The 27,825-nt window shown below is 36.5% G+C and overlaps 1 protein-coding gene across 2 annotated transcripts in view; it reads right to left on the reverse strand.

Moving 5' to 3' along the window:
* Positions 1-27,825, reverse strand: part of LRFN5 (leucine rich repeat and fibronectin type III domain containing 5) — a 250,529-nt gene that overhangs the window by 12,650 nt on the left and 210,054 nt on the right. For both annotated transcript variants that reach the window (XM_077746221.1, XM_077746220.1), the window contains exons 3-4: positions 3,508-4,912; positions 115-827 (exon numbers count right to left, since the gene is read on the reverse strand). In XM_077746221.1, coding sequence (XP_077602347.1) covers positions 115-827; positions 3,508-4,892 — 2,098 coding nt within the window. In that variant the 5' untranslated portion in view covers positions 4,893-4,912. The remainder of the gene's footprint in view (positions 1-114; positions 828-3,507; positions 4,913-27,825) is intronic.

Below are 27,825 nucleotides of genomic sequence, written 5' to 3' on the forward strand. Positions count from 1 at the left end.
ACAGTGCATGTGTGTTCAGTGAGTTAAGATAACAATAGTATTCCTTTACTTCTCCATTCAGGGAGTACCTGTGCCTTGCTCTGGATCACTCAGCAGGCAAAGTGAGAAACTTACTTGGCTTTGAATGTGCTCTTTTAGATGTGGGCCCCTCTGTGACAGAATCAGGAGGTCGACTAGCTAACTGCAATGCAGTTGAGTTGTTCCTGTTAGTGTTTTGGGACTCAACATTTGTGACGGCTTCATTCTGTGGTTCGGTACTTGGCTTTGTGCCAGTCTTTCTTTTCTGCTTCTGGGTCACAGAAGTGCTTGAAGTCCAGGTAGGAGGCAAAGCAGAGGTAGTGGTAGAGGAGTCCTGACTTGAACAAGTTTCTGAAGATTGTATCACATTGTCATTGGCAACTTTACAGCACTGGGCATTCTCTTCATGTCCCACAGCTTGTTTGGACATGGACTGGGGCAGAGTTACACTACAGCCTTGGATTTGAGCCCCATTAGTTTGAGAGTAGACATTGCTGACCTTGGTGACCTTGTGTTGCCCATTATTGTTACAAACCTTATACCGGATCATTAGGATGATGATGAAAACCAGCACAGATGCTACAATGATTCCACCGATAATAATAATCATGGTGCCTCCCAAAAACTGGGACTGCATGAAGTGGCATCGCACATAATCTTGTTCCGTAGTAAACTGGATGCAACCCACGACTCTCGTGGCAGTGAGCGAAGTGATGCCATCATCATATATTGCCAAGACACACAAGTCATACATAGTTCCAGCAGCCAGGTTATTGACAAGAAAAGTTTTGCTCGTGGGAGGTATCATTCTGAGGGACAATGGAATTTGCATTAATATGGAAAACAAAACATATAAACACACAGGTGTTAAGACTTCAGTCTGTTTCATTTCAGTATTAAGATAAGCACACTTATAACAGATATGAAATATGGGGAAATGATCTAATCTTACATTTACCTAGTTAAAATGGTTAAAAGTCATTGTTGGATTCTGCATTATATTAATGGTGCCTACACCATGCCTTGACAAGCTTACTAATTACATTGCTTGGCAAAGCAGAACTCCTAATAAAAGCCACTGCTAAAAAATCATTTATGACAAATTGCTTTTGAAAGGTGTGACTGTGACATTATCTGACTACTAAACAAATCCATTTAGCACTTACAACACCTCTGTGACTAAAAGCCAATTTGAAGGAAGGGAAAACACTGACAATCACATTAGAAACCAGAATGGAAACGCATTTCAGAGTATTTATTTTCCAAATCAGTTATAAGCTGCTATGGAATGGTATCCAGTAAATCTATCTTTAATAACTAAGATAATTACTAAGATTAAAGTACTTTATTTACAGATCTCAGCCCTCTTTTATGTCTTCAATACTTGGTTCCTAGTATGTTTTTATCTATAAATGAGGGTGATGAAAATGCATGAGTAATATTATCCTAGAGACATGAACAGGGCAATGCTGTTGACCAGAGTACAAAACCCTTCCTGCCCATTGTGGGCTGATGAAATTACCTTCAGAACACAGTTTCTAAAGTTTGATAAACATTATAGACATCTCTGAACTCATTATATCAGAAAACTCTTCTGTGGATGCTTTATTCCCCCCACATTTTTTAAGTAGCAACCAGATATGACCTAAACTGAGACTTCATTTAGAAAAAAGATGCTTGAAACTATAGATTTTCCCTGAAAAAATTTTTAGAAGATTTTAAAACTTGGCTGTGCTAATCTGTTATACAACCTACACAATGTGTTCTGAATGAACTAGGCAACCTTTAGGTCAGAGTATTTATTTAGGATTAAAATCACTATCATTGAGTAAGTGTATGATAAATACCAGGCATTCCTAAGCACATTATCTATAACACAATTTTTTTTCTTTTTTTTTCTAGAACACCATAATTTTATTCTTATAATGACTGTATGAGTTAGGCATCATTATTCTTTTATTCATGACAAATGCTGCAGTCAGGATATTTAAGCAACTTTCTGAAGGTCACATAGAATTTACTTGTCATGGAAGGATTAAAATGGTAGAATATGGAAATGAGAAACAGACCTATTGCATATACTTACGTATATGTAATATATGTATATATTTATATGCAAGTTAACATATATATTAGCTATGGGAAGGTGAAGGGTAGAGGTGTACACTCTTCTTTGACAATGGGTTACATAATGGATAGTCCCAGTAAAGAGCTGAGTATGAGAAGGACAAGCTACTTTATGCATGCATCATAGTCTACATGACCATACATTTAGTGATGAGAGGCATTTTAGAAACCATTTACTTTAATCTCTTGCTTTTAAAGATGGGGAAATTAAAACTCAGCCATGTAGAACTTTGCCTAGAATCGATCATATGGCTAGCTGGGCCACTGTTATTTTTTTCTACTGGTCCATGGTCATTTTTAAAACAAGTTCTCTCATTTCCATACATGAATGAAAACCAAATTATCTTCAAGAACTCATCTTGAGTATATAAGAATTGAGTTGATCTTATTTCAGAAAAGCTTCAAGACAAAAAAACATATATGTATATTTCAAAACCGTGATTTGCATCATTTCCTAGGAGTAATAGTAGTCTGTCATGAGTGAAATTATATGGAGAGGTAAAAATGTATATTTCCAACTGAAAACTGGACAAGATGTGACTATAAATCAATGAGGCTGAACTTTAGAAAAACATACCAGAAAACCTAAGTCAGATGCAAATTCTCTATCAAAGTCATTATGAGGAGATTACATATTTAATTCTAGAGATACTTTCACTGCTCAAAATATTGATAAACTCTTTTTGGAACTGTCTTAAGAACCAGTGTACATGAAACAATACACATGCACATAATTCAATCACTCAAAAATATCAGTCTCATTATTTTATAGTTACATCCTATTTTTGACCAAAAATGGCAATACCCATCTTGATCACCCACCTTATTCATAAGACTTGGCTCCAAATGGCTTTTGCTTGTTTCCAAAATTCAAATTCACCCTCAAAAGACGAAGATTTGCCACCACTGAGGATATTCAAAATAGTATGACGAAGGTTCTAAAGATAATTCCAAAAGTGCTTTGAGCAATGCCAGCATCATTGGGGTAATGGTATAGCCTCCCAACGTGACTTCCTTGAAGGAAAGAACACTCATGTGGATGTGTAAGTTCTGGTATGTTTTTGAATTTTTAAAATAAATCAATCTTGTTCTCTGATAGTCACATCTCTTAGATGAGGGGAAAGAAAGTAAGTAAGCATCATATTAAATATAAATTTGAACTCTCTAAAAATAACACCATTCAAAATATTTCCCCACAGGTGATCACCTTTCACAAACCTCACATTATACACTTTAAACAACGGAGTTCTGTAATCACAACAAGGGTAGCACTGCCAATTAAAAAAACAAATCAGTAGTACATTAACAAGCCCTACATTGAGAGGCATGGTTAAGTACCAAAATCTGGTTAATTTTTCTTACCTGTAAACAAGGGTGTCATCATAAGTACCATTGTACTGGATTTGGAACATACGTATTCCAGGAATATTTCTTTGAAAATTAAATTTAAGTAGTGCCGTGGATGATGTCGCTTCTGCTACTACAATTTTATCTTGACTCATTTTAGGATCACCATTACTACTGCTTGCATTAGAACCTGACTTTGTAGAAGTTGAGATATCTGAAGAACCAGGATCAGGCTCGTGGATATGATTTGTACTGTTGAGTAAGTGAGGGAGTTTTATTATATGAAGATCCACTGTTTGTGTTGCTTCCCCAGCAGGATTGGAAGCAATGCAGGTAAAAGCACCTGTATCCTTCACAGTCGTTATAAGAATATCAAGTGTTCCATTATCATACACCAGAGATCTTGTTGCATTTGAAATAAGCTTCCCTTCAGGAGAAATCCAGTGAATTGCAGGTTCAGGGTCCCCCCTGGCTTTGCACCTCAGGGTTGCCCTTTGACCTTCCAGCACTCTCATCTCATGTGTATGACGAGTAATGAGAGGAGGCTCACATAAAAACTCTTCCTCGGGAATTGACCAAAAATAGCGGCCAGTTAAAAGTGCTGGAGAAGCACAAGTCTCTAGGTCATCTTCTCTGGACAGACGCCTCAACCACAACAATTCACAATTGCAATGCAAAGGGTTTCCACCGAAGCTTAATGCAAAAGTTGACGGGCTGATTATTCCTGAGGTTGCTAGTACCTGAGCTCGCTGAAAGAGAGGGTCAGGTGGTAGCTTCTGCAATTTATTTGATGTTACATCTAGCCGAGTCATCTTGTGCAAGTGAGAGAAAGTCCCCTTGGGAATGTTATCAATCATATTGTGATCCAAACTAAGGGTGTGCAAGCTAACCATCTTTTCAACTGCATCCCAAGGAATCGTTTCTAAATTATTGTAGGACAGGTCCAGCTCCTCAAGGGCAAAGACATCATCAAATGCTGTAGAAGAAATTAAAGTCAGCTGATTGTTGTTCAGTATCAAATGATGGAGATTGGAAAGCCCACTGAACATATCGTTTGTAATTTTAGTCAATCTGTTGCTATTCAAATGCAATGCCCTCAAATTTCGCAAGTCAGCAAAAGCATGAGGTGTAATAAAACTTATTGTATTCCTGGATAGAGTCAGGTCCACCAAGCTGGTCATATTGGCAAAATCTTTCCTTTTAATATTTGTAACAAAATTGTCTGCCAACCGCAGCTCCACAGTTCTTCTGTCGATGTTTGGTGGAACAAATAAAAGCCCTTTCTTGGCACAAAGGGTTGCGAGATTAGGAGACAAAATCTGACAGACACAACGCTTTGGACAGATCTGAGCTCTCACTGCTATGCCCATGAAAAACAGATAAAAAAGAAATTTTTCCATTGTAGATCAGATTTAAGAGCCTGTAAGAAAAGACACAAAATGTAGTGTTAGCATCCAATCATTTCACTAATGTTCACATTCATTCCCACTGGAATAATCCTTTTGATTCAAATTGCAATACAGAACCAATTTACTCATTTGTTTACATAACACACAAGTATAAAATATCTCCTCTGAATTGCAGGCTATAATTGACACCAGGATGAAAAATATGCCATTCATGGCCTTGTGGGATTTAAAATCAAATGGGGAAAACAAAGAAACCAACAGATTATTACAATTGTGTAAATTATGTGCTATTTTTGAAATATGTCCAGGGTACTACATGGATGCACCAAAAAAGTGATATTCAGCCCAGATTGGAGGGTAGGAGTTAGTACAGTTCCCCATAACCCTGAAAGAAATCTTGACAGTTGAAAATATTAAAGATATACTTAAGAATTTGCAAGCATTTCAATTTACTGAGTAGAAACAATAATAGACAATATTTGTTATTGTAAACTTTGTGGCATATTTGAAAGTAAGTAATCATTAATAAAATTTTATTCGTCTTTACAAACTATCTTGAATGTACCACAACCTATCTGCAAATAAAGGCTCTTATTCTCAAAGATAAAAACGCTAAAGATGTACCACAAATGCTCTGAGCTCCTTAAATATTAGAATATTTTATGACATAAAATTAGATTTTTCAAAGATAATTTTTGAAAAGCAGTCATCAAAATTCTTGACAGTGAGCCCCCAAAAGATACTATAATTCCATTTTTTTCTCTTCTTAGAATCGTAATACATTTATATTTATCCAAATGTAATGAAAAAAATCTTGACAGTTTCATTTTCCAATTTGATCTTATTAAATACTGGGGCCCCTGGGTGGCTCAGTCAGCTGAACGACCCACTCTTGATTTCGGCTCAGGTCATAATCTCAGGGTTGTGAGATTGAGTCCCATATCAGTCTCCACACAGGCATGGAGCCTGCCTAGGATTGTCTCTCTCTTTCCCCCTCTGCCCCTCCCCACCTCACCCTATGTCTCTCTCAAAAAAAAAATTAAAATACTAAGACATAAGCAATTAAAAATTCTCATAAATTATGGGTGCCTGGGTGGCTCAGTTGGTCAAGCCTCCAACTTCAGCTCAGGTCATGATCTCACAGTTAATGAGTTCAAGCTCTGCATTGGACTCTCTGCTCTCAGGCACAGAACCCACTCTGGATCTTCTGTCTCGCTCTCTTCTTGCCCCTCCCCTGCGCTCATTCTCTCTCAAAAACGAACATTAAAAAATAATAAATAAACAAGTAAATAAAATTCTCATAAATTACATGTATTTTTAACTGTCAAGGAAAATTGCTGGAGAAAGTCAGTCAATTTTCTAATTAGTGAAAATACAAAATATGGACTTATTCCAGAAAGAATATACCTAGTTTCCTAAATAAAACATGTTCTTATAGATTCGATTTATTTTATGCCTAGTTTATGTCATATTTAATGTGGTTGTAATGAATAAGCACTGTCAGTCTCAACAAATGAAAAGATCTTACTCTTCTATGACAGAATAACTAGTACTAAACTAGTTTAGTGCTTTTCCACAAGACGCAAGCAGCAAAAAAAAAGTACAAAAATATACGTAACTATAGTTTTCACAGACTGGAAAAAAAAGAAGCATGGTATTGTGATCCTTGGGAAGCATGAATAAAAATAAATGAACCTTATTGCTGCTCCTGGAGACACTTTTAAAAACATAGCACAAGGAGGGAAAACAAGATGACTCATGAACAGGTGAAGAGGATGGACTGGAATGTAGACTCTCCAATGGCTTGAATTTATGAGGCAAAATGGCAGAAGAGAGTTATCTGAAGAAAGAACTTCAGTTATCCTGTAGGTAGACACAGGGCAACAGACACTAACCGTACTGAAACACTCGGTGGAGGGGTGAGGGAGAAGAGAAGATAGGGGAAAAAGTGAACAGAAACTCTGACCTGTGGAAAAATATTAAGATGTCAAAATTATTAAGAAGCATATAATCAGAGTTTCAGAAGAAGGCTATAAAGTAGAGATAAAGGGCAAATTTTTTCACACTGGTGATAAAGAAAAAACATAAGTCCAAGCTCAAAACAAGGAAAACCATACCAAGACACACCATAATCAAATTTCAGGTAACCAAAGGAAAAAAAATAACCTTTAAAGGAGTCACAGAAATAAGACACATTACAAGAAGATAAACTGAACAAAATGAAAATAATGGCTGATGCCTCACTGATTTTGGAGATAAAGCAAGATAGGAGACAATGAGAAATATATTGAAAATATTGCAAGAAAAAAAAAAGAAAGTCTGTCAACCTGGGTGGGATTTATATATTCATAAAAGGTGAAAGTAAAATAAAAACATTTCAGGAGAAACAAACTGAAAGTTTCATTACCAGAAGAACTGTGCTGTAAGAAAATATAAAGGATATTCTCTTCAGGTTGATGGAAAACTGTATCAGATGAAATCTTGAATCTTTATAAATGGATGGAAAACTACAGAAATGGTATATCTGTGGATAGATATAAAATATTTTTGTTGTGTTTTAATCTGTTTCTAAATAGGACTTCTGGTATGAATATTAAAATTACAAAATATGCAAAGAAACATACAAATAACATCCCACATCATTTGCACCCCAGTAATCAAATAAACTGGATAAGCTGGACGTCACGTTTTAAAATAATATCATATTTCTGAGGATATAAACTTACAGTAACTATGTTCCAGAGAGTGATGTCTTGGATGCTAGGGAAGAGTGCCATAGATGTCCCCTGACTTCCCCACCCAAACAGAAAGGAAGTAAGAGGAATTATCTGCTATAAATTAGGGTATAGAGGAGCCAGCCTACTTTTTTTTTTTATGTTTATTTTTGAGACAAAGAGAGAGAGCATGAGCGGGGGAGGGGCAGAGAGAGGGAGATAGAAGATCTGAAGCAGGCTCCACACTGCCAGTGCAAGGTCCGAGGTGGTGCTTGGTCCCGTGAACCATGAGATCATGACCTGAGCTGAAGCTGGATGCTCAACCAACAGGGACCCTGGCAGCCTGTTTTTTAAAAGTTTAACAAACTTCTTTTTAATGCTTTATTTTTTGGAACAATTTTAGGTCCACAGCAAAAATGAGAGGGAAGTACAGAGATTTCCTGTATACCAACTGCTCCCAATATACATAGCCTCCACCATTATCAACATCCCCTACCAGAGTAGTCATTTGCTACAACTGATGCATCTACTTTGACACATCATAATTACCCAAAATCTAGAGTTTATGTTAGGGTCCAATCTTGGTGTTGTACACTCTACAGGTCTGGACAAATGACAAATATTCACCATTATGGTATATATAGAGTATTTTCACTGTCCTAAAAGTCCTCTGTGCTCTTCCCATTCGTCTCTCCCTGGCTCATACCTGGCAATTACTGATTGCCATATATTTTTGGCAATATATGATATATATTTTATCATATATATTAGATGATAATATATTTTATTATCATATATAGATATATTTTACTATCTCCATAATTCTTTTCTCAAAAGTCATACAGTTGAAATTATATAGTATGTAGCTTTTTTCAGATTGACTTCTTTCACTTAATAATATGTTCCCCCATGTCTTTTCATGACTTAATAGTTCATTTCCTTTTAGCATTGAATAGTATCCCATTGTCTGCATGTACCAACATCCACATAGATCTATTCACCCACTAAAGGACATCTGGTTGCTTCCAAGTGTTGGCAATTCTGAATAAAGCTGCTCTACACATAAATGTAAAGGCTTTATAGTGTGGACATAAGTTTTTAACTCCTTTGGGTAAATACCAAGGAGTGTGGTTGCTGGACTGCATGGTGAGAACATGTTTAGTTTTGTAAGAAAGTGCTAGACTGTCTTCCAAAGTGGCTGTACCATAATTCCCAGCAGCAATATGAGACTTTCTGTTGCACCAGATTCTGGCCAGCAGGTCATGTTGTCAGTGATCCAGATTTGGTCATTCTAATAGGTAGGTGTGTATTGGTATCTCATTGCTTTAATTTGCATTTCCTTGATGATATATGATGTAGGGTATCTTCTCCTATTTTATTTACCATCTGTAAATCTTCTTCATTGAGGTGTCTGTCAAGGTCTTTGCCTCATTTTTAAATTATAGTTTTTTAATTATTATTTAGTTTTAAGAATTCTTTGTATATTTTGGATAACAGTCTTTTCTCAGATGTATCTTTTGTGAATATTTTTCCCTGTTCCTGGCTTGTCTTTGCATTTTCTTGACATTGTTTTTTCTGGAGCCAAAGTTTTTAATGTTAATGAAATCCAGCATATCAATTATCTCTTTCATGGATCGTGCCTTAGGTGTTGTATATAAAAAGCATCACCATACCCGAGGTCATTTAGGTTTTTCCCCATGTTACCTTTTAGGAGTTTTATAGTATTGCATTATATGTTCTGAAGTTATTTCAGTCTGTCACTTGCTGCAGTATTATCGGAATTCAGTTCACAACAGCTTCACATTTTTGAGAGCATGGCTGAGAATTTTCCTATTCAAGGAGGCATGGGATCTTGGTTTGGAGATCTGTCTGTTTTACAGATGAACTATCTGATTTCCAAACATTTGGAGGCCTCGGTCAACTTTACATCTCTGCTACCATTGTTTTGGTGGCCAATGAGGGTTCTTTGATCTTTCATCTCATCCCCAGATTTCTTTACTTTTGACTGCAACTGAGCTACCCTAGATTCTATGAAGGTAGAGATTTCCTCTAAGAAGTTTTGTGCATCTCTCCAATGCCATCTCAGACATTCTGTAGTTGAAAGTCAGACATACTGTATGAGAAGAAAAGAACTGAGTTCTCCATCCCCTCTCTTAGTCTTTTTATAGCTGAAAGTTCTGAGTGACTAATTATTCTTTGTGCTCTTCAATGTCTTACCCATCATTCCTCCGAAGTTAAAAATCTGGGTTGCTTGGAAGATTCATTTCAATTTTTTTCCTCCCCCTGTTCTTCCCCATTTTTTTTCTTATATGAAAAAGCAGATTACCTAGGGAAATTGTCTCGAAGAAACAGAAATTAGAATGATAGTTACCAGGGGTGGGGGGTTAGGGAATTGGGGGATGTTATTTAAGGGTACAAACTTACAACTAATAGATAAATGAGCTCTGGAAATCTAGTGCACAGTGTAGTAATTACAGACAACAATATTGCATTATATTAATCAAAATTGCTAAGAGACTAGATCTTAAATGTTCCCACTGCAAAAAAAGAAATAAGCACATGACATGATAGAGATGTTAATTAAGGCTACAATAGCAATCTTATTGCAATAAGTTTGTATCAAATCAACATGTTTTAAACCTTAAATTTATTCAATGCTATATGACCATTATACCTCAATTGAAAAAAAAGCCATTGAAGTCTTAATCTCCAATACCCCTGAATGTGAGTATAATTGGAAATAAGGTCTTTGTAGATTATCAACTTAGAGTGAGGTGATTAGTGTAAACCCTAATCCAATATGATTGTGTCCTTATTAACAGGGGAAATCCAGGCACATTATTGGTAGCTAATTAGAACTTAGTCATATTTTAGAAAGATGTATTTTCTTAGCTCTGCCATATATCTTCAAAGATGGGATTCCATTCCAACTCAAATTATGCATCCTATTTCATAATCTGATTTACTTCATCAACATATATATGGCCTGATATGATATGAGTTCACTGCCTATATGGTGATTTAGAAAGACTGAGTTTAGAACAAAACGTGGACCACTTTCTTAATTCACTGTTTATTTATTTATTTTTGTTTAAATAAGACCTGTAAGTAAAGAGTCATATGAATTGTGATTAATGAGATTTCCCACATTATCTTAGACAGAGTGGAGATTTCAAAATTTATAGAAGACTGAAGATGAGGGATCATGTAAAGAAATAGTTTTCACTTCCTACAAGTTCATGCACCAATCCTTGACATATTTATTAAAATTATGTAGTACTACTTGAAGAAATGGAGTATGAATGGAAGAGCAGAGCAGCTGCTGGGCTTTGTTGGAATTCATGATTTAAAAATTTATGAAGATCATCAAACACACTAAACTCATTCTTATGTAGTTAAGTCAAACTCTTTTAGAACATCTGTCTACTGCTTTCCCTAACTGGTTAAATGCAAACAACCCAGATCTGTTTTTAATAATAAGATTTGAGTGGGGATGTAACTCAGTAAATAGTCATACAGCTGCAGCTCTCTAGCTAGTATTTACACATCTCTACATTATATGTTCTTTCAAGTTAATTCTTTTCAGACACAAAGTGACACATTTATAAACAAAGAAGAGTCTATCACACAAAACTGGAAAATGATTTTCCAGTACCGCATCCTTCTTTCAGCCGATAGCTATTACATGACATATGCTCAAGAGAATTAGTATTTATTTGGCAACTAAAACAGAATACACAAGCAAATTTAGGTTTTACAACCAACTGAGAGCATAATCTATTCTCTGCAGAAACCAATATGGTACCAATTTACATGTTGAGTTAAAGGAAAACTATTGGGCCCCTCGGGAGCTGCCTTGCCATCATTCAATAGAGTTCCACCAATTCAATTAGTGTCTCTTTGCCCAGGCTAATGCCGGAGATCAGATGCTGAAGCCTGGTGACACTGATGAGTTGCTTTAGGATGTGTCAAAATGGCTACAGTGTTGCAAAGGGTATTTTATAACATGGTTTATATAATGAAACACTTTTGATATTCATTTCTAATATTTTATGTTTTTGTTTATTTTTTCCAAGGGCTATATATGACAACATTACTCATCTGTTCTCTACTAAAATATATATGAGGATATCACTATTGAACCTACTAAATTCAAGCCTCAAAACAAGACAACTATAACCTTGAACAATTATCGTCGACCTTCGATTATGATCGTCTGTAGTAAAATTCCTAAATACACTGAAAATTAAACTTTTGAAAAATTCACTCATGCATCTATTCCCTCATTCTTTTACTAATTTCTTCAGGAAGATTTATTTATCATTTGCATCACATGCAAGGTTCTTTGCTAGAATCTGCTAAGTTTACAAGGCTGGGATCTGATCAGGACAAGCATGTTCACAATTATAATAGAAGGTAGATAGTGAAAAGTTTTAACTCAACATACATTTTGATATTTAAATTTACACAAATAAAATGGGTCTTTGAGTTAATATAGTAGTATCCTTAATTTTTGCTATCTATCTGTGTATTCATATATGTATTTTTTATACATGGCACATGTATCCATAAACCCATATTATTTTATATTAATGGACTAGATAAATGGCCCAGTTAGCAAAATAAACTTAATTATCTAAAAATTAATAGTTATCATTCATTGAACATAGGTAAACATGAAAGTAGTGGTCTCTTTTATAGATGAGGAAATGAAATTGAGATACTGAAAATTAAAACAGTTTGCTAAATGGAATACTTACCATGCTCTATCTAAGCAGTAGATACATAAATATTTCAACACTTCTTTGTTTTTGTTTTCTTTTTTTTTAGAATGAAGGTAAAAGCTACATAGTAAGATGTTTTATTTATTTTATAAGATATTTTTAATATTAATTTTGTTAGCTTACATTAGGAAGCTAAGACTGATTTTTTTATGCAATGTATGTATTATACTGAATCCTATTTATGCTTTACACAACTTCATATAAAGTGATTATTTTTTCCCATTTTATATGATGAAATAAAATTTAAGAAATCTTAAGGAATCCCCTCAAGGCTATACAAAAAGAAAACAAAAAAGGTAGGCTTAAGATGGAGATCTATTTCCAAATAGCATGCCTTTCCTAGGATAAGAAGATGCTTTATATATATTATTTACATTGTGTTTTTCTGATTATTATGTCTTTTTTTAAAAAAATTAATGCTTTATTTATTTTTTGAGAGACAGAGACAGACAGCGTGAGCATGGGAGAGTCAGAGAGAGAGAGGGAGATACAAGAATCAGGCTCCAGGCTCTGAGCTAGCTGTCAGCACAGAGCCCGATGCAGGGCTCGAACCCACAAACCACGAGATCATGACCCAAGCCAAAGTTGGAAGCTTAACTGACTAAGCCACCCAGGCACCCCATCCTTTCTGGGCATTGTTGATTCTAACAACGAGTCCTTAAATTCATTAAGTTATTTACTCATTTATGTTCCTGATCTCTGTTCATAATCAAATTACACCTAAAGGGTGCTAGCATATTACAATTGTGGAGATTTAAGAACACCTAGACTTCATGACAACCCAAATGACATACTTAATCAGCATCATTCATTTATTTTTTGGTATGTCAAGACATGAGTGAAGTTACCCAAATACTTAAATTTGTAATACTAATTACTCTTTTAAGAACAGAAATTCTAGGGGCGCCTGGGTGGCTCAGTCAGTTATGCAGCCGCCTTCAGCTCAGGTCATGATCTTGCAGTTCATTGTTTGAGCCCCGCATCAGGCTCTGTGCTGACAGCTCAGAGCCTGGAGCCTGCTTCGGGTTCTGTGTCTCCCTCTCTCTCTGACCCTCCCCCACTCACACTCTGTGTCTCTCACTCTCTCAAAAATGAGTAAACATTAAAAAAAACAAACTCAGAAATCCTACCTCATAGAAAGGAGAGTGATTTCTGTGTATAGAGTTCTCAGTGTTTTCCCACTGATATGTATTGGCCTGTCCCTTCCCTTGCCCACTACAGAGATTTTATAATGTCATTGAGGGTCCACGGATTAGGAGAATAAATACTACCAGTAACTCTGAAGGAGAATGTATTCTCTTTTGCAGAAAATAGCTTGGGGAGAGAAAGCAGACTAAAACAGCCTAGTGCTAAGAGGCTGTGAAGATTCCCAGTGGTGAGAACTGCAGTAGTTGGAAGTCAGGTCAGCTGGCACAGGTGGCAAGCGGTTTGCTAAAATGAATTTCTGTTGACTGTAAGCACTCCTTCTGGATGTTCAGATACAAGTGGGAAATATGTGGGAAGTGGGAGGGGCGATGTGTGTATAAAGTGTAAGATCATTTATATTTAGAACTCCAGCTAATTAAGACAGTAGTGCCTCTAAGGAATAAGTATAATTTATCTGGGGAGTAGATGGTTATTTCTTTAGCAAAATAATTTGATGATCCATTTTGTATGTGAGCAGTGGGTGGCCTGAGGCATGGATTTTACAGGGGCAGCGAAACAAGCTAGGTAAATTCTAGTCTGATAAATTAAATTAAAGTTCACTGTGTGGAGAGGAGAGAGAACTGACAAAAGTAGACAAAGGGAGAAGATTCTGGGTAAGACAGTGTAGGCATGGAACCTTCACAGAGACAGTCACAGATAAGGAAACTCTGAGATACAGAGTATCATGTTTGCCAAGATAATACACTGTTGCTTCCCATCAGCTTCAAACCTGAAGTGTGTACTCACCCTTCCCCCCCTCGCCCCCTGCCCCATATCAAGGCTTGTGGGAAACATCAGGGTAAAAAGGGCTTGCATTCCATGTCTGGATTGGTATTGAATGATGAGGAAACTGAATCTTAGTGAAAGTCTGAAGACATTATTAATCTAAGACTCCAACCTGGATGGCATACACCGGATTCTCTTTCTATTGCATCTCATTGCAGGATAATCAAGTTTCAATGGACACAGGGGAGAAGGAAGGTCCAGGATATAGAACATTATCACAAATGTGAAATGCAATGAAATCACTACCCTGCCATGGCAGAATACCAGATAACCCCCGTTTTCTTCCAGTTTTCAAGAATACAGCAGCTCCCACCTTAAAATTCACTGTGATTTTATGACAACGTGAAAGAGCATAAAAGGGGTTATAACACAAATTTAAATGTCATTAATCAGGGTTCCGAATCTAGTAAACGATTTACCCTTTTTCTTTGGATTTCTGAGAGGTGAACGTCTGAGCCTTTGAGATGTCACGCTATCCATTATGTTTCTGTCTCCTAATGGTGTTTAACATTTCATGTAATGAGCCTCTGTGGTTATATTGGCTCTATTGTGCTGTTGCCATAGCAATTAAAGAGGCCCCGTTGTGGAGCAATGCAGACAGGATGCTCAGCACAGACATGTTCAGGCATCCAGAAATCTAGATAATTCTTCAGAAAAAACTGTGCGCTTTACGTTTTCCTTTATATTATTGTGGGTCTTGAGGCAGCCAAGTTGTCACCAATGGAAACTCCAAATGAAAATCTAAAAAGGATTAGAGAGGAAAGAAAGACATACACAGCATACACAGAGGAAGTAGTGAATTTATTGAGGGTTTAAATACTAAATATGTGTGCGGGTGGAAAGTTCCGGCAGTACTCCTACAGAAATGTTTTGACAAACTAACACCATATGGACGCTTTTATATCACTGAGAGCCATGTGGCTTTCCTTCTCTCTCTCTGTCTCCCTCTCTCTCCCCCTCTCCCTTTTTTCCCTCTTCCTTTCTGCTTCCTTTCCATTTCCCTCCCATCTCTCTCAAACACACCCACTCAATCTTATTAGATTTGTCTATTTTTTGTGTTAATATTGTTTTGCTTTTTACAACATAATGATCATTTCAATTTGACATTATGCATATTTTCCAAAAAGTAAAATAATATTACTACATGAAAAGCTCATGCCCAATTGTATAAAAAATTATAAATTTAAGAGATAGTTGAATGAAGGATATAGACAGATGATTCTTGGAAGCTTAAACCACTCTCTTTCTGTATTGAACTGCCAATAAATCCACTCTTGATTTCCAATGCTCTCAAAATTAACATGTCTACAACTGAATTTCCTAATTTTCTCTCTCAAATCTGCTTTACTCCTACTATAGTACTTCTCTGTAATCATTTAAAACCTAGTTATTTTTAAAGCCTAGACTCAAACATTGGAATTATTCATTATTTCTTTTTGTTATAAACCATTACAGTTCATTAATAATCCTGTATACTGTATAGTAAGAATATACATGATGGGATCATATCTACTGCTACTTTTCATTGTCTTTCACTTGGAATGTAACAACAGCCTCCTAACCCGCTTCAGCCATTAAATCCCTTTAATCTATTTTCCACAAATGAGTCAGACTGAGCTTGTTAAAACTTAAAGCATATCAAAAACTTTCTGCTGGCTTCTCATCTGACTTGGAGAAAATGCCCAGGTCCTTACAACTGACCATAAATTCCTTTTCTCTGATTTCAGTACTACTCTGGTCTTGATTTGCTTCATTCTTATCACATTGGACACTTTGCTGTTTCTCGAACACATAGGGCAAACTATTGCTAAAGACTTTGCATTCCCTTTTCTTTTTTCTTTATTTGGATCTCACTATCCATCTGTATGCATATGTCTAGTTTAACCCCTCAGTTCTTTCCAGTCTTTATTTAAATGTCACCTTCAGATTGGGCCTACTCTGTCCACCCCCTTTATTTATTTATTTATTTATTTATTTATTTATTTATTTATATTTTTATTTATTTCTAGGAGAGAGAGAGAGACAGCATGAGCAGGCCAGGGTCAGAGAGAGAGGGAGACACAGACTCTGAAATAGGCTACAGGCTCTGAGCTGGCAGTCAGCACAGAGCCCGATGCGGGGCTCGAACCCACGAACCACGAGATCATGACCTAAGCAAAAGTCAGACGCTCAACCGACTGAGCCACCCAGGTGGCCCTGTCCACCCCCATTTAAACTGTAATCCTCACTTTCCAATCCCTATTTTATTTTTCTCCAAAACCATCGCTATCATCTCACCTTCTATATATTTTGTGTCTTTGCTTATTTTCTGACACCATCAAGTAAAACAAAAGTTCACAAGAACAGGGATTTTTCTCTTTTGTTCATCACTGTATCCTCACCACCTAGAAAAAGGGAAGGCACAAAGTAGGCTCTAAGTATTTGATGAATGAATGAAGATGGAAATCCAACAATTTAACAAGTGTTTAACAAAGTGTTCAAAATTCTTAGTAATTAAAATGTGAATAAACATACTATTTTTGTAAAACAATTATAGTTTTACAGTTATAATATCAGTGCTGGTAACAATACAATGAAAAGATATCCTTACCCATTGCTAGAGATAGTAGACATTGAATTTTATGCCCTCTAAAATTAAAAAAAAAAAAAGCCATGGAGTCTGGAGAAAAGAATAAAGTATAGAGTGAGGGAATAAAAGGAGAAAAAAAGGAGAGGGAAGCAAACCACAAGAGACTCTTAACTACAGAGAACAAACTGAGGGTTGGTGGAGGCAGGTGGGGAGGGGATGGGCTACATGGGTGATGGGTGTTAAGGAGGGCACATGTTATGATGAGCGCTGGGTGATGTAAAGTATTGAATCACTAAATTCTTCTCCTGAAACCAGTATCACCCTACATGTTAAGTAACTAGAATTTAAATAAAAACTTGAAACAAACAAAGCAAAACAAAAAAGAGAAAAGCTCAATATTGGCAGGCTCTTGACAAGGAAGAGGACTGATTAATTTAACTGTCTGGAGTTGTGAAAGAAGTGACAGATAAGGAGCATTATAGGATGTTTCGGGCTGTGCAATTTCCTCTTATACTCTTTAAGAAAATCATAAGTAAAATATGCATGATTTGTAAATGCCTCTGGAGTGGGGGGTTGTGTTCACTTTAAACGCACCACTGTGCTAGCCTATGCCTGAAGGTAGGTATAAAACAAAATGACAAACTCATGATAAATGCTCCATGAATGGAAGCAGCAGCAAAGCAGATACTTAGTGGAAAAAAATGAAACAGAATAACAATCATGTATATGTATTCATGTACATCCAGGGCTAAATGCGTCTGTATATGTGGATATGTTGTGTTAATGGAAGTATTAATTGCCTTTTCAATACCTATTCTTCCCTTCTTTAGTAACAGAAACTCAGTTTGTCCCTGTTGTATTGCTTCCCAGAAGGAAGAGTTTATTTTCTAGCTTCTTTTGCAGGGAGATATCATCAATCATGTGTGTAATGTCACTTACATTTCATTCTTCCAATAAGGTGTAAGTGAAAATGATGACAAGAAGTTCAGAGACAGCTGCTTAAAGGGAGATGACTGAGATGGGATATATCCTGCCTGTCTTTATGTCCATTTATCTTCTTCTCAACTATAATTTGGAGATGATGTCTAGAACTCTAGCCGCCAACTTGGACACTGAGATGACCTTGAAGATGGCGGTCATGAGTCAAGAAGATGGAGGAGGTATTCCTGATTAAAATGGAGTTGCTCTAGGGGCGCCTGGGTGGCTTAGTTGGTTGAGCGTCCGACTTTCGCTTAGGTCATGATCTCGCGGTTCGTGTTCGAGCCCCGCGTCGGGGTCTGTGCTGACTGGCAGCTCAGAGCCTGGAGCCTGTTTCAGTCTGTGACTCCCTCTCTCTCTGACCCTCCCCTGCTCACACTGTCTCTCTCTCTCCTAGAAATAAATAAAAACATAAAAAAAAATTAAAATGGAGTTGCTCTATCAGCCATGCATTACCTTCCAATATATTTAAATATTCTGCTACTCATGGCCAAACTAAAATCAACTGGTTCCAGTATGATTTTAAAAACATTAAAGCACCAAATGTGAATACAATGAAAATGACTAGAATGAAACAACGTATCATGCATTCAACCATATGTCTACAGACATTTCAAATATTTTTAAAACATTATATATAGTGAACATATATTTGCTGTAAGATAGAAAAAACATTAAAACTAACTTGAATTCTTTTAATGCTGCTTTATATGTATTAGCAATAAAACATATCTATAAAATTGTCAAGTGATTGCAAGATTTTTGACCAGTAATGCTCTGGGCTATAGCAAAGTCCACAAAATTGCTAAAAACAAATATTTTATGATGACCAAAGTGAGTAAACACATTTCACATACATCTGTCATGTATCAGTAGTCAATCCCTGGGGCATTTTTTTAGTTTCTTTTTTTAAATGCTTATTTATTTATTTTGAGAGAGAGAGAGACAGAGAGCATGTGTGTGAGCAGTTGAGTGGCAACAAGAGAGGGAGAGAAAATCCCAACCAGGCTCTATGCTGTCAGCCTGGAGCCCAATGCGGGCTCCATCCCACAAACCAGTGAGATCATAACCCAAGTCGAAATAAGAGTTGGATGCTCAACTGACTGAGATACCCAGGCACCTCAATGGCATTTTTCGATAGTAAGTTAGTTAGAAAAGTGCATTAATTATTTCAAGCTACCCAATGAGAATTTTATAAAATTCAGGCATTAGGTCAACTACAAATATTCTCTGATTATGTGAATGAAATGTAAAAATATTCCTGACTTGGTTATTGATCCAATGTGTAGGTATGTGCAAGTGTTAGCTTGCTTCCTCAACTTTGGCTTGGGGGGATCAGGTTATATTGATTATAATATAGAGTGCCTATAGGAAAGAAAAACCATTTGGAGCATACATAGGGAAGAAAAGAAGCCTTGATGTGACGAAAGATAATGAGCTTGGTTTGAGATAATCTATTTTTTTGAAAATATCTGTCCATTTAAGTCTAGGCTGGATAAACTTCGAAATAAAGAAGACACTGGTATTAAAATCTGGAGTGCCTAGATGGCTCAGTCAATTAAGCATCTTTCTGACTCTTGATTTCAGTTTAGGTCATGGTCTCATAGTTGGTGAGTTCGAGCTATATGTGGGGCTCTGCTGACAGTGTGGAGCCTGTCTTGGATTCTCTCCCCCACTTTCTCTCTGCCCCTCCCCCAGTAGTGCTCACTCGCTCTCTCAGTATAAATAAAAAGAACCTAAAATCTATATGCATTCAATACCTGAAGGATATGATGGAGGTGACTGGTTTGCAGACAATGAAAATGCATTATTTAAAATTTCTTGATAACACTCTATTGTGTAACTTTAAGGGCATTTTTCATTGTTATTTCTTTGTCTACAAGATAATAATTATCTTTTGATATATGATTATTATTTTTAAAAATTTTTTTTGTTTTATTTATTTCTAGGAGAGAGAGAGAGAGACAGCACGAGCAGGGGAGGGTCAGAGAGAGAGGGAGTCACAGACTGAAACAGGCTCCAGGCTCCGAGCTGGCAGTCAGCACAGAGCCCGACGCGGGGCTCGAACCCACGAACCGCGAGATCATGACCTAAGCGAAAGTCGGACGCTTAACCGACTAAGCCACCCAGGCGCCCCGATATATGATTATTTTTAAGTGTCACCCTTCATGACACATTTTTAAATAAAATGAATCTAGTGTCTAGTATTTGCTTTTAGGATTTTGAAGACAGAGCTAGCTAGACATCAAGTAGCTCTCCTCATTATAATGAAGCTACTCCTCATTTTTTCTAGTTTTTAAGAACCACTGATCTATAACTGAGAATAGAGGCCAAAATATTTTTCAGATATGATTTAAGCTTTCCAAACCTTAAAAACTAGGCATACTAGAGACATATAGATAACCAACAACCACATGAAAAGATGTTCAACATCACTCATCATCAGGGAAATGCAAATCAAAACCACAATAAGATATCATCTCATACTTGTCAGAATGGCAAGAATCAGTAAGGCAAGAAATAACAAGTGTTGTTGAGGATATGGAGAAAAAGGAATCTTCATAAACTTTGGTAAAAATGTAAATTTGTGCAGCCACTACGGAAAACAGTATGGAGTTCCCTCAAAAAATTAAAAACAGAATTACCATATGATCTAGTAATTCCACTACTGAGTATTTACCCAAAGAAAATGAAAACACTAATTTAAAGAGATATATACACCCCTATCTCTATTGCAGTGTTATTCATGATAGCCAAGATATGGAAGCAACTCAATCTTCCTTTTATATGTTAATGAATAAAGAAGTTGTGGTATACAGAGAGAATTGAATATTATTCAGTCACAAAAAGTCTAAATTGTGCCATTTGTGACAGCATGGATGCACCTGGAGGGTATTGTGCTCACTGGAATAAATAAGATAAAGACAAATACCACATGATTTCACTTACATGTAGACTCTGAATCACAAAATGAACACAAACAAAAAGCAGGATCATATCTATAAATATTGAGAATAAACTGATGGTTGCCAGAAGGGAGAAGAATGGGGGGTGGGCAAATGGGTGAAAGGGAATGGGAGATATAGGCTTCCAGTCATGAAATTATGAGTAAGGCACAGGAATTAAAGGTACAGTAGGAAATATCATCAACAGTATTGTAATAGCATTGCATGGTAACAGATGGTAGTTACACCTGTGCTGAACATAGTATAAGGTATAAACTTGTTGAATTACTATGTTGTACACCTGAAACTGATGTAACATTGTGTGTCAATGATACTTAAAAAAATCTAGGCAAAATATTTTTATATCTATTAAACCATAAATATATCCTGATAATCTAGTATTCAAGTAAATTATAATATACTCCATGTCTGAATGTAATAGCCATGAAAAATCTTTCTGATGGTTAAAGATAATAGGAAAATATATATTACAATGTATGTTAGACAAAATTCTAAGATGTTCTCATCATTCCCATTTCCTGGTATAAACACACTTTTTTTTGAGTGTTGCAAAAACTTACAGCTTGCTTTTAAACCATGGAAAATGGCAAAAGTAATGTTGCATATGTTATTAAGATGCATAATTATTTGCATTTTGAGATAACAAATTGGGAGAAAACCCAAAAGATGAGTACTTTAAAAAAAAAAAAAAATCTAAGGGGGCACCTGGGTGGCCTAGTAGGTTAAGCCACCAATTCTTGATTTCAGCTCAGGCCATGATCTCATGGTTTAGGAGTTCTAGCTCTGTTTTGGGCTCTGTGCTGGTGGCAAGGAGCCTGCATGGAATCCTCTCTGTCCTTTTGCTTCTCTCCTGCTAGTGTTCTCCCTCTCTCTCTCCCTCTCCCTCTCTCTCTCTCTCTCTCTCTCTCTCTCTCTTAAATAAATAAATAAATAAATAAATAAATAAATAAATAAATAATCCAAGCTTTCCTCTAAGAAAATCAAAGCAGCAGAGACTTTCTCTCTTAATTGCTGGCTTTGAAGAAGTAAACTGTCAGGATTCCATAGCAGTAAGGAAATGTATTTTTGTTTTAATTTTTTTTCAACATTTATTTATGTTTGAGAGACAGAGAGAGACAGAGTGTGAGGGGAAGTGGGGCAGAGAGAGAGGGAGACACAGAATCTGAACCAGCCTTTGTGTTCCAAGCTGTCAGCACAGAGCCCGACGTGGGGCTCAAACCCACAAATCAAGAGATCGTGACCTGAAGTCAGATGCTTAACTGACTGAGCCACGCAGGTGCACCAGTGAGGAAATGTATTTTACCAACAACCTGAGGAGGTTTGGAAGTGGTTCTTCTCTGATTCAACCTCCAGATGAAAGTTCAACATAGCCAACAACTTTATTATACCTTTATGAGACCTTGAGTAGAAGAATCAGCTAAGATATGCCAAGATTAATCTATGAAACTATGAGGTCATAAATGTTATTGTTTTAAGCATGACATTTACTGTAATACCACAGCAATAGAAAATTTATCCAAAATATCTACATGAATGTGAGATGTAAAATTGGATGTACATTATGATCACAAACACTAAGTTAAAACAAAATGCTTGATAGAATTCTTATTCCTATAATGTGAGGCTAAGTAGTATGGTTCCTTTCAGTAGGTATAACTAAAAAAGCTGAATGAAATGCTAATGAAATACTGTTAAAAATTCCTATAAGGTTACCAAGGAGATGAAGCATACTAGATTAAATTTTGGGAAACATAAAATCCCATAGAAATAAGCCTGCATCTCAAACAATTCTGTACTGAGAGCTTTTTCTGATCATGAAAATAGAGACTTCCCAATGGACCTGTGGTGTTACACATGTGCTCAGAATATATGCAGAAAAATGTTTTCACTTTTGTTATTTCTAATAACCCCAAACTGGAAACAACTCATTTGTCTGTCCGTAGTAAAGTGGAAATATAAATTAGAGTATATTTAAATGAAGGAATACTATAAAGCAATGACAATGAATAATTACAGCTATAGGTAGCAACATATTATTGACAAACATGATGTTGACAAAACAAGAAAGACACGTGATAAATACAATGGACTCTTTATATAATCTGAAAAGCTAGGGACATATTCAAAAAGTGATACAACCATAAAGAAAGGCAAGTAAGCGATTAACATAAAAGTCTGGATTGTGTTTATTTGTGAGGTATGGAAGAGATATGGTATCCACGTGAAATATAAGGCATACAGGTGTACTAGCATATTCAATTTCTTAACTGAGAAGCAGGCCCTGTGGGCATTCAGTTTACAATTACTCATATACTGTACAAGTATGCTTTATGCATCTCTCAGTACGAATGGTATATTTCACAAAACAACGTTTAACGATGCATAGGGTATTAGAAAGTAGTCAAAGTGTCCTGTGGTTAGTAATTGTCTTTATTTTTTATTTTTATTTTTTTAAAATGTTTTATTTATTTCTAGGAGAGAGAGAGAGACAGCATGAGCAGGGAGAGGGTCAGAGAGAGAGGGAGTCACAGAGTGAAACAGGCTCCAGGCTCTGAGCTGGCAGTCAGCACAGAGCCTGACGCGGGGCCTGAACCCACGAACCACGAGATCATGACCTAAGCGAAAGTCGGACACTTAACTGACTAAGCCACCCAGGCACCCCAGTAATTGTCTTTATTGATGTAATTATTTTCTTTTAGGCCAAGAGGGTACCACTAAGACAAGAGAAGTATCATAGGAGTGGGGTGGGGTGTGCTCCAAAGACACCGTCCATGCACGGCGTGTTTCATTCACGCCATGCTTCATTAGTTAGTGAGCTCTTGTATAGCAGGAGCCTATTTTCTATGACCTTTGGAGAAGTCACAGGGTTAAGAACTTATTCAGGTTCTGTTACATGAGTGAATGACTATTACCACTATTATCACTCCTAAACTTAGAACTATGAATGCTGTAGCTACCATTTGTTGCATCCTTTCTTTATGCCAGGAAATGTGGCAAGCTTGAGGGATAATGAAAGTTTAAAATACTAGCCAATGAGGTATTTGTTTTTTGTGTTGTTGTTATTTTGTCTTGCAATGGCTTAATCCCTTTGTACATTCCATTGTTCTTTCTTTCCCCTGGTCACTTACTTGGAACTTTGTCATTCACTAATCAAGGGGTAGACAGAACAAATATAAAGAAAACACAAAGAGAAATAAGGAAGAGTTAAATCTTACCTTATGAGTTTTTAAAACTTATGTCTTGAAAAACAAATAATATTTTTTAATGTACCGTAGCATATATTTAGTTTGTTGTTGCTTTTTTTTTTGAACCCCCCCCCCCCCGCCTCAGTCATAGTGCAGGATGATGAAAATATTCTGGCCTAGCAGAAGAGTACAAATGCAAATGTGTACAGGGACAGGGACAGCACCTCCAAGGTGAATATAAAGTGAAGATTGTAGTGAAAACATTCACACTGTCTCATACTTAGTGTTTGGATCCCTGGAAGACACTTTTTCTCATTAATGTTCTCTTTCTCAATCACAGCATGAGAAGCATAAAAGGGTTATGCATCAAAGACAAAGAAGGCATCAGGTAATATACCCAAATAGCATAAGAGAGCACCTCTGAGAAGCTTGGGGTGTGTGGGGATAGGTGAAAAGAGAAACACAGGAAGACAGGTAGGAAAGGTGAGGAATGAAAATATTAAAGGTCTATATGAAAGGATTCGTCAGTCAATTCATCATCAAACAAAATGGTGGAAATCATTTCATTAGATTGGGGATAAAACATCAAAGCAAATATTAAGAGTTTGCTGGGGCGCCTGGGTGGCTTAGTCGGTTAAGCGTCCGACTTTTGCTTAGGTCATGATCTTGCGGTTCGTGGGTTCGAGCCCCGCGTCGGGCTCTGTGCTGACTGCCAGCTCAGAGCCTGGAGCCTGTTTCAGTCTGTGACTCCCTCTCTCTCTGACCCTCCCCTGCTCACGCTGTCTCTCTCTCTCTCTCCTAGAAATAAATAAAACATTATAAAAAGAAAAGAGTTTGCTATTATCTGAGAATCAGCTGGGATAATAACCAATGCTAATGTGGAATCATATTAAAGATTTGATTCCCAGGAGGCCTGGGTGGCTCAGTTGGTTAAGCATCTGACTTTTGGCTCAGGTCATAATCTCACGGTTTATGGGTTCAAGCCCTACATGGGGTTCTGTGCTGACAGCTCAGAGTCTGGAGCCCACTTTGGATTTTGTGTCTCCCTTTCTCTCTCCTCCTCCCCTGCTCACACTCTGTCTGTCTCTCTCTTTCAAAAATAAATAGACGTTCAAAAAAAATTTAAAGATTTGATCCCCATCCTGATAAATACTTAGTTGGCACTCTGGAGGAAAGAGTGGAAAGGAGTAAAAAATAAGATGGAAATAGATGAAAAATAGGTTGAAACATAGAGATTTTGATTTATATAAAATATTACTTTTTTTCAAGTCAGAGTATCTGGAATAAAACATTATTTCCACTGTGCACATACACACAGGCTTATTCATGTGTGGAATATATCAAATGTCATTCACAATGACACTAAGCTGTAGGTATTATAGTAATCACTTTAAAACTAAGAAACAAAAGGTACAAGGAAATTATCAAGAGTCACAGTGCTATTAAAAAGCATAGCTACAATTCTGTGTAAAATTACACCAACATACATAAAAGTACTTGGTTTATATAATAACATGATCTAATATTGTTTATATAATAATATGATCTAGGTCATATTCTGGATTTATTAACTATGATTGCTCATCAATCTTTTGAGAGACAGCATGGATACTTGTCTAGGTTAGTGTTCTTAGAGGCTGAATCAACGGTATGTTAATATCAGGTACATTCACATTTTATCACTTAAATACAACCTTTAATGATGTGATTATTTTAAATTATGAGATATGCTCCATAAGGGAGCTTTTCCATTTCATATAGATTTTTCCATATAATTAATAACATCATGATAGAAATAGTAAGAAAATGCAGAGCTTTTTTCCCTCGTATCTTATATAATAATAAGAAACCCTGCATGGGGTTTAGCAGGGTGGGTTGAAGATGAGGAAGCCACACAATAACAGGTATCATGGGAGTCTGATTGGGGCGCCTGGGTGGCTCAGTAGGTTAAGCCTCCAACTTCAGCTCAGGTCATGGTCTCATGGTTGGTCGGTTCGAGCCCCACATTGGGCTCTGCTGACAGCTAGCTCAGAGCCTGGAGCCTGCTTCTGATTCTGTGTCTCCCTCTCTCTCTGGCCCTCCCCTGCTCATGCTGTCTCTCTCTCTCTGCGAAATAAATAAAAAACATTAAAAAATTTTAAAAAAGGGGGAGTCTGATCAAATCTGCTCATGCAGTTTATTTGTATCTTCTGGAAATTCTTAGGCTATGTTCAGATATACCACGACTTGGGTAAAATGTCTTTGCCACCAGAGAGCCAAGACTAGAGAATTTAACAGCAGCAATAACTGCAACCTTTACAATGATAACCTGAACTTGGTCCTCACCCATATATCTCCTCTGAACCTGCAAAAGATAAGGACCTCCTACATAGGTGTTATCCTTCTGGTCTATGAGAACATAAGAAAGCTTATTAGCACAATCCATAATCATCAGACTTCCCAGGAAGAGAGAAAAGATAAGAGATGTAGAATCAATCCACTTCCTTACACTACACACAAATGAACTCATTTCCATTCCATTGATCTAAATGGAAGCTCTAAAACTATAAAACTTTTAGATGGAAAAATAGAGGTAACAATTTTGTGACCTTCACTGAGGGAGAACACTTTAAGCGGGTGAGTTGTATGGCATGGGAATCTCAGTAAAACTACTCTGAAATTATGGTACACAAACTAATTTAAAACTCAATAAATGGAAAATAAAATTCTGTCAAACAAAGAAAATAATGTTTAAATGCTGACTGGTTTGTTGTTTGAAAAGTGGCCAAATAACTAATTCAGATTTCTTGTAATAAATTACAAATGTATGCTATCCAAGACAATAAAATAAGATATAATTAAAAAGTTAATAGAGAAGGCAAAAATCATATAAATTTAAATATTCAGTATATTTTATCATACACATCACACACATTAATTAAATCATATAAATATTTAGTATATTTCAACCAAAATCCATCAGTATTTACAAGAAGTTTAAATGAAGTAGACGCTTTGTTAAACATTGAATTGTGTTCCCCCATAATTCATATGTTGAAATCCTAATTCCCAAGCCTCATAATATGATTTTATTTGGAAATACTGTTGTTTATTTTGAAATGAGGTCATGCTGGAGTGGGATGGATACCTAATACAATATAATTGGCATTAGTATAAAAAGGGGAAATTTGGAAACGGACACATAGAGAAGCCACTAAGTGAAGATGAAGACAGAGATCAGGGTGATGCTTCTATAGTCCATGGAACATTAGAGATGGCCAGCAGACCACTAGAAGGTAAACAAGAACAAGGTACAGAGTCTCTCTTAGAGTCCTCAAAAAGAAGAAACTCTGCCAACACCTTGATCTCAGACTTGTATCCTCCAGGACCGTGAGACCATAAATTTCTCTTATTTAAGCTACCCAGTTTATGGTACTTTTTAAGTTGCAGAATCCTGAGCAACCTAATGCATACTCCAATTAAAAGAAAAAGTTTGTCATACTGAGTTTAAAAGTAAACTTTAGGGTTGCCTGCGTGGCTCAGTTGTTTGAGCATCCAACTTTGGCTTAGGCCGTGATCTCACAGTTTGTGAGTTTGAACCCCACATAGGTCTTGCTGTTGTCAGTGCAGAGCCTTCTTCAAAGCCTCTGGACATCCACCTCTTTCTGCCCCTCCCCCTTCTCAAAATAAATACACATTTAAAAAAAGTTAAACTTTATACTGATGACAGGAGATACATATACAATATAAACATATAAAAGTGCTGAAAAGAAACGAT

The sequence above is a fragment of the Crocuta crocuta genome, unplaced genomic scaffold (assembly GCF_008692635.1).
Source record: "Crocuta crocuta isolate KB4526 unplaced genomic scaffold, BGI_CrCroc_1.0 scaffold449, whole genome shotgun sequence".
Lineage (NCBI taxonomy): Eukaryota > Metazoa > Chordata > Mammalia > Carnivora > Hyaenidae > Crocuta > Crocuta crocuta.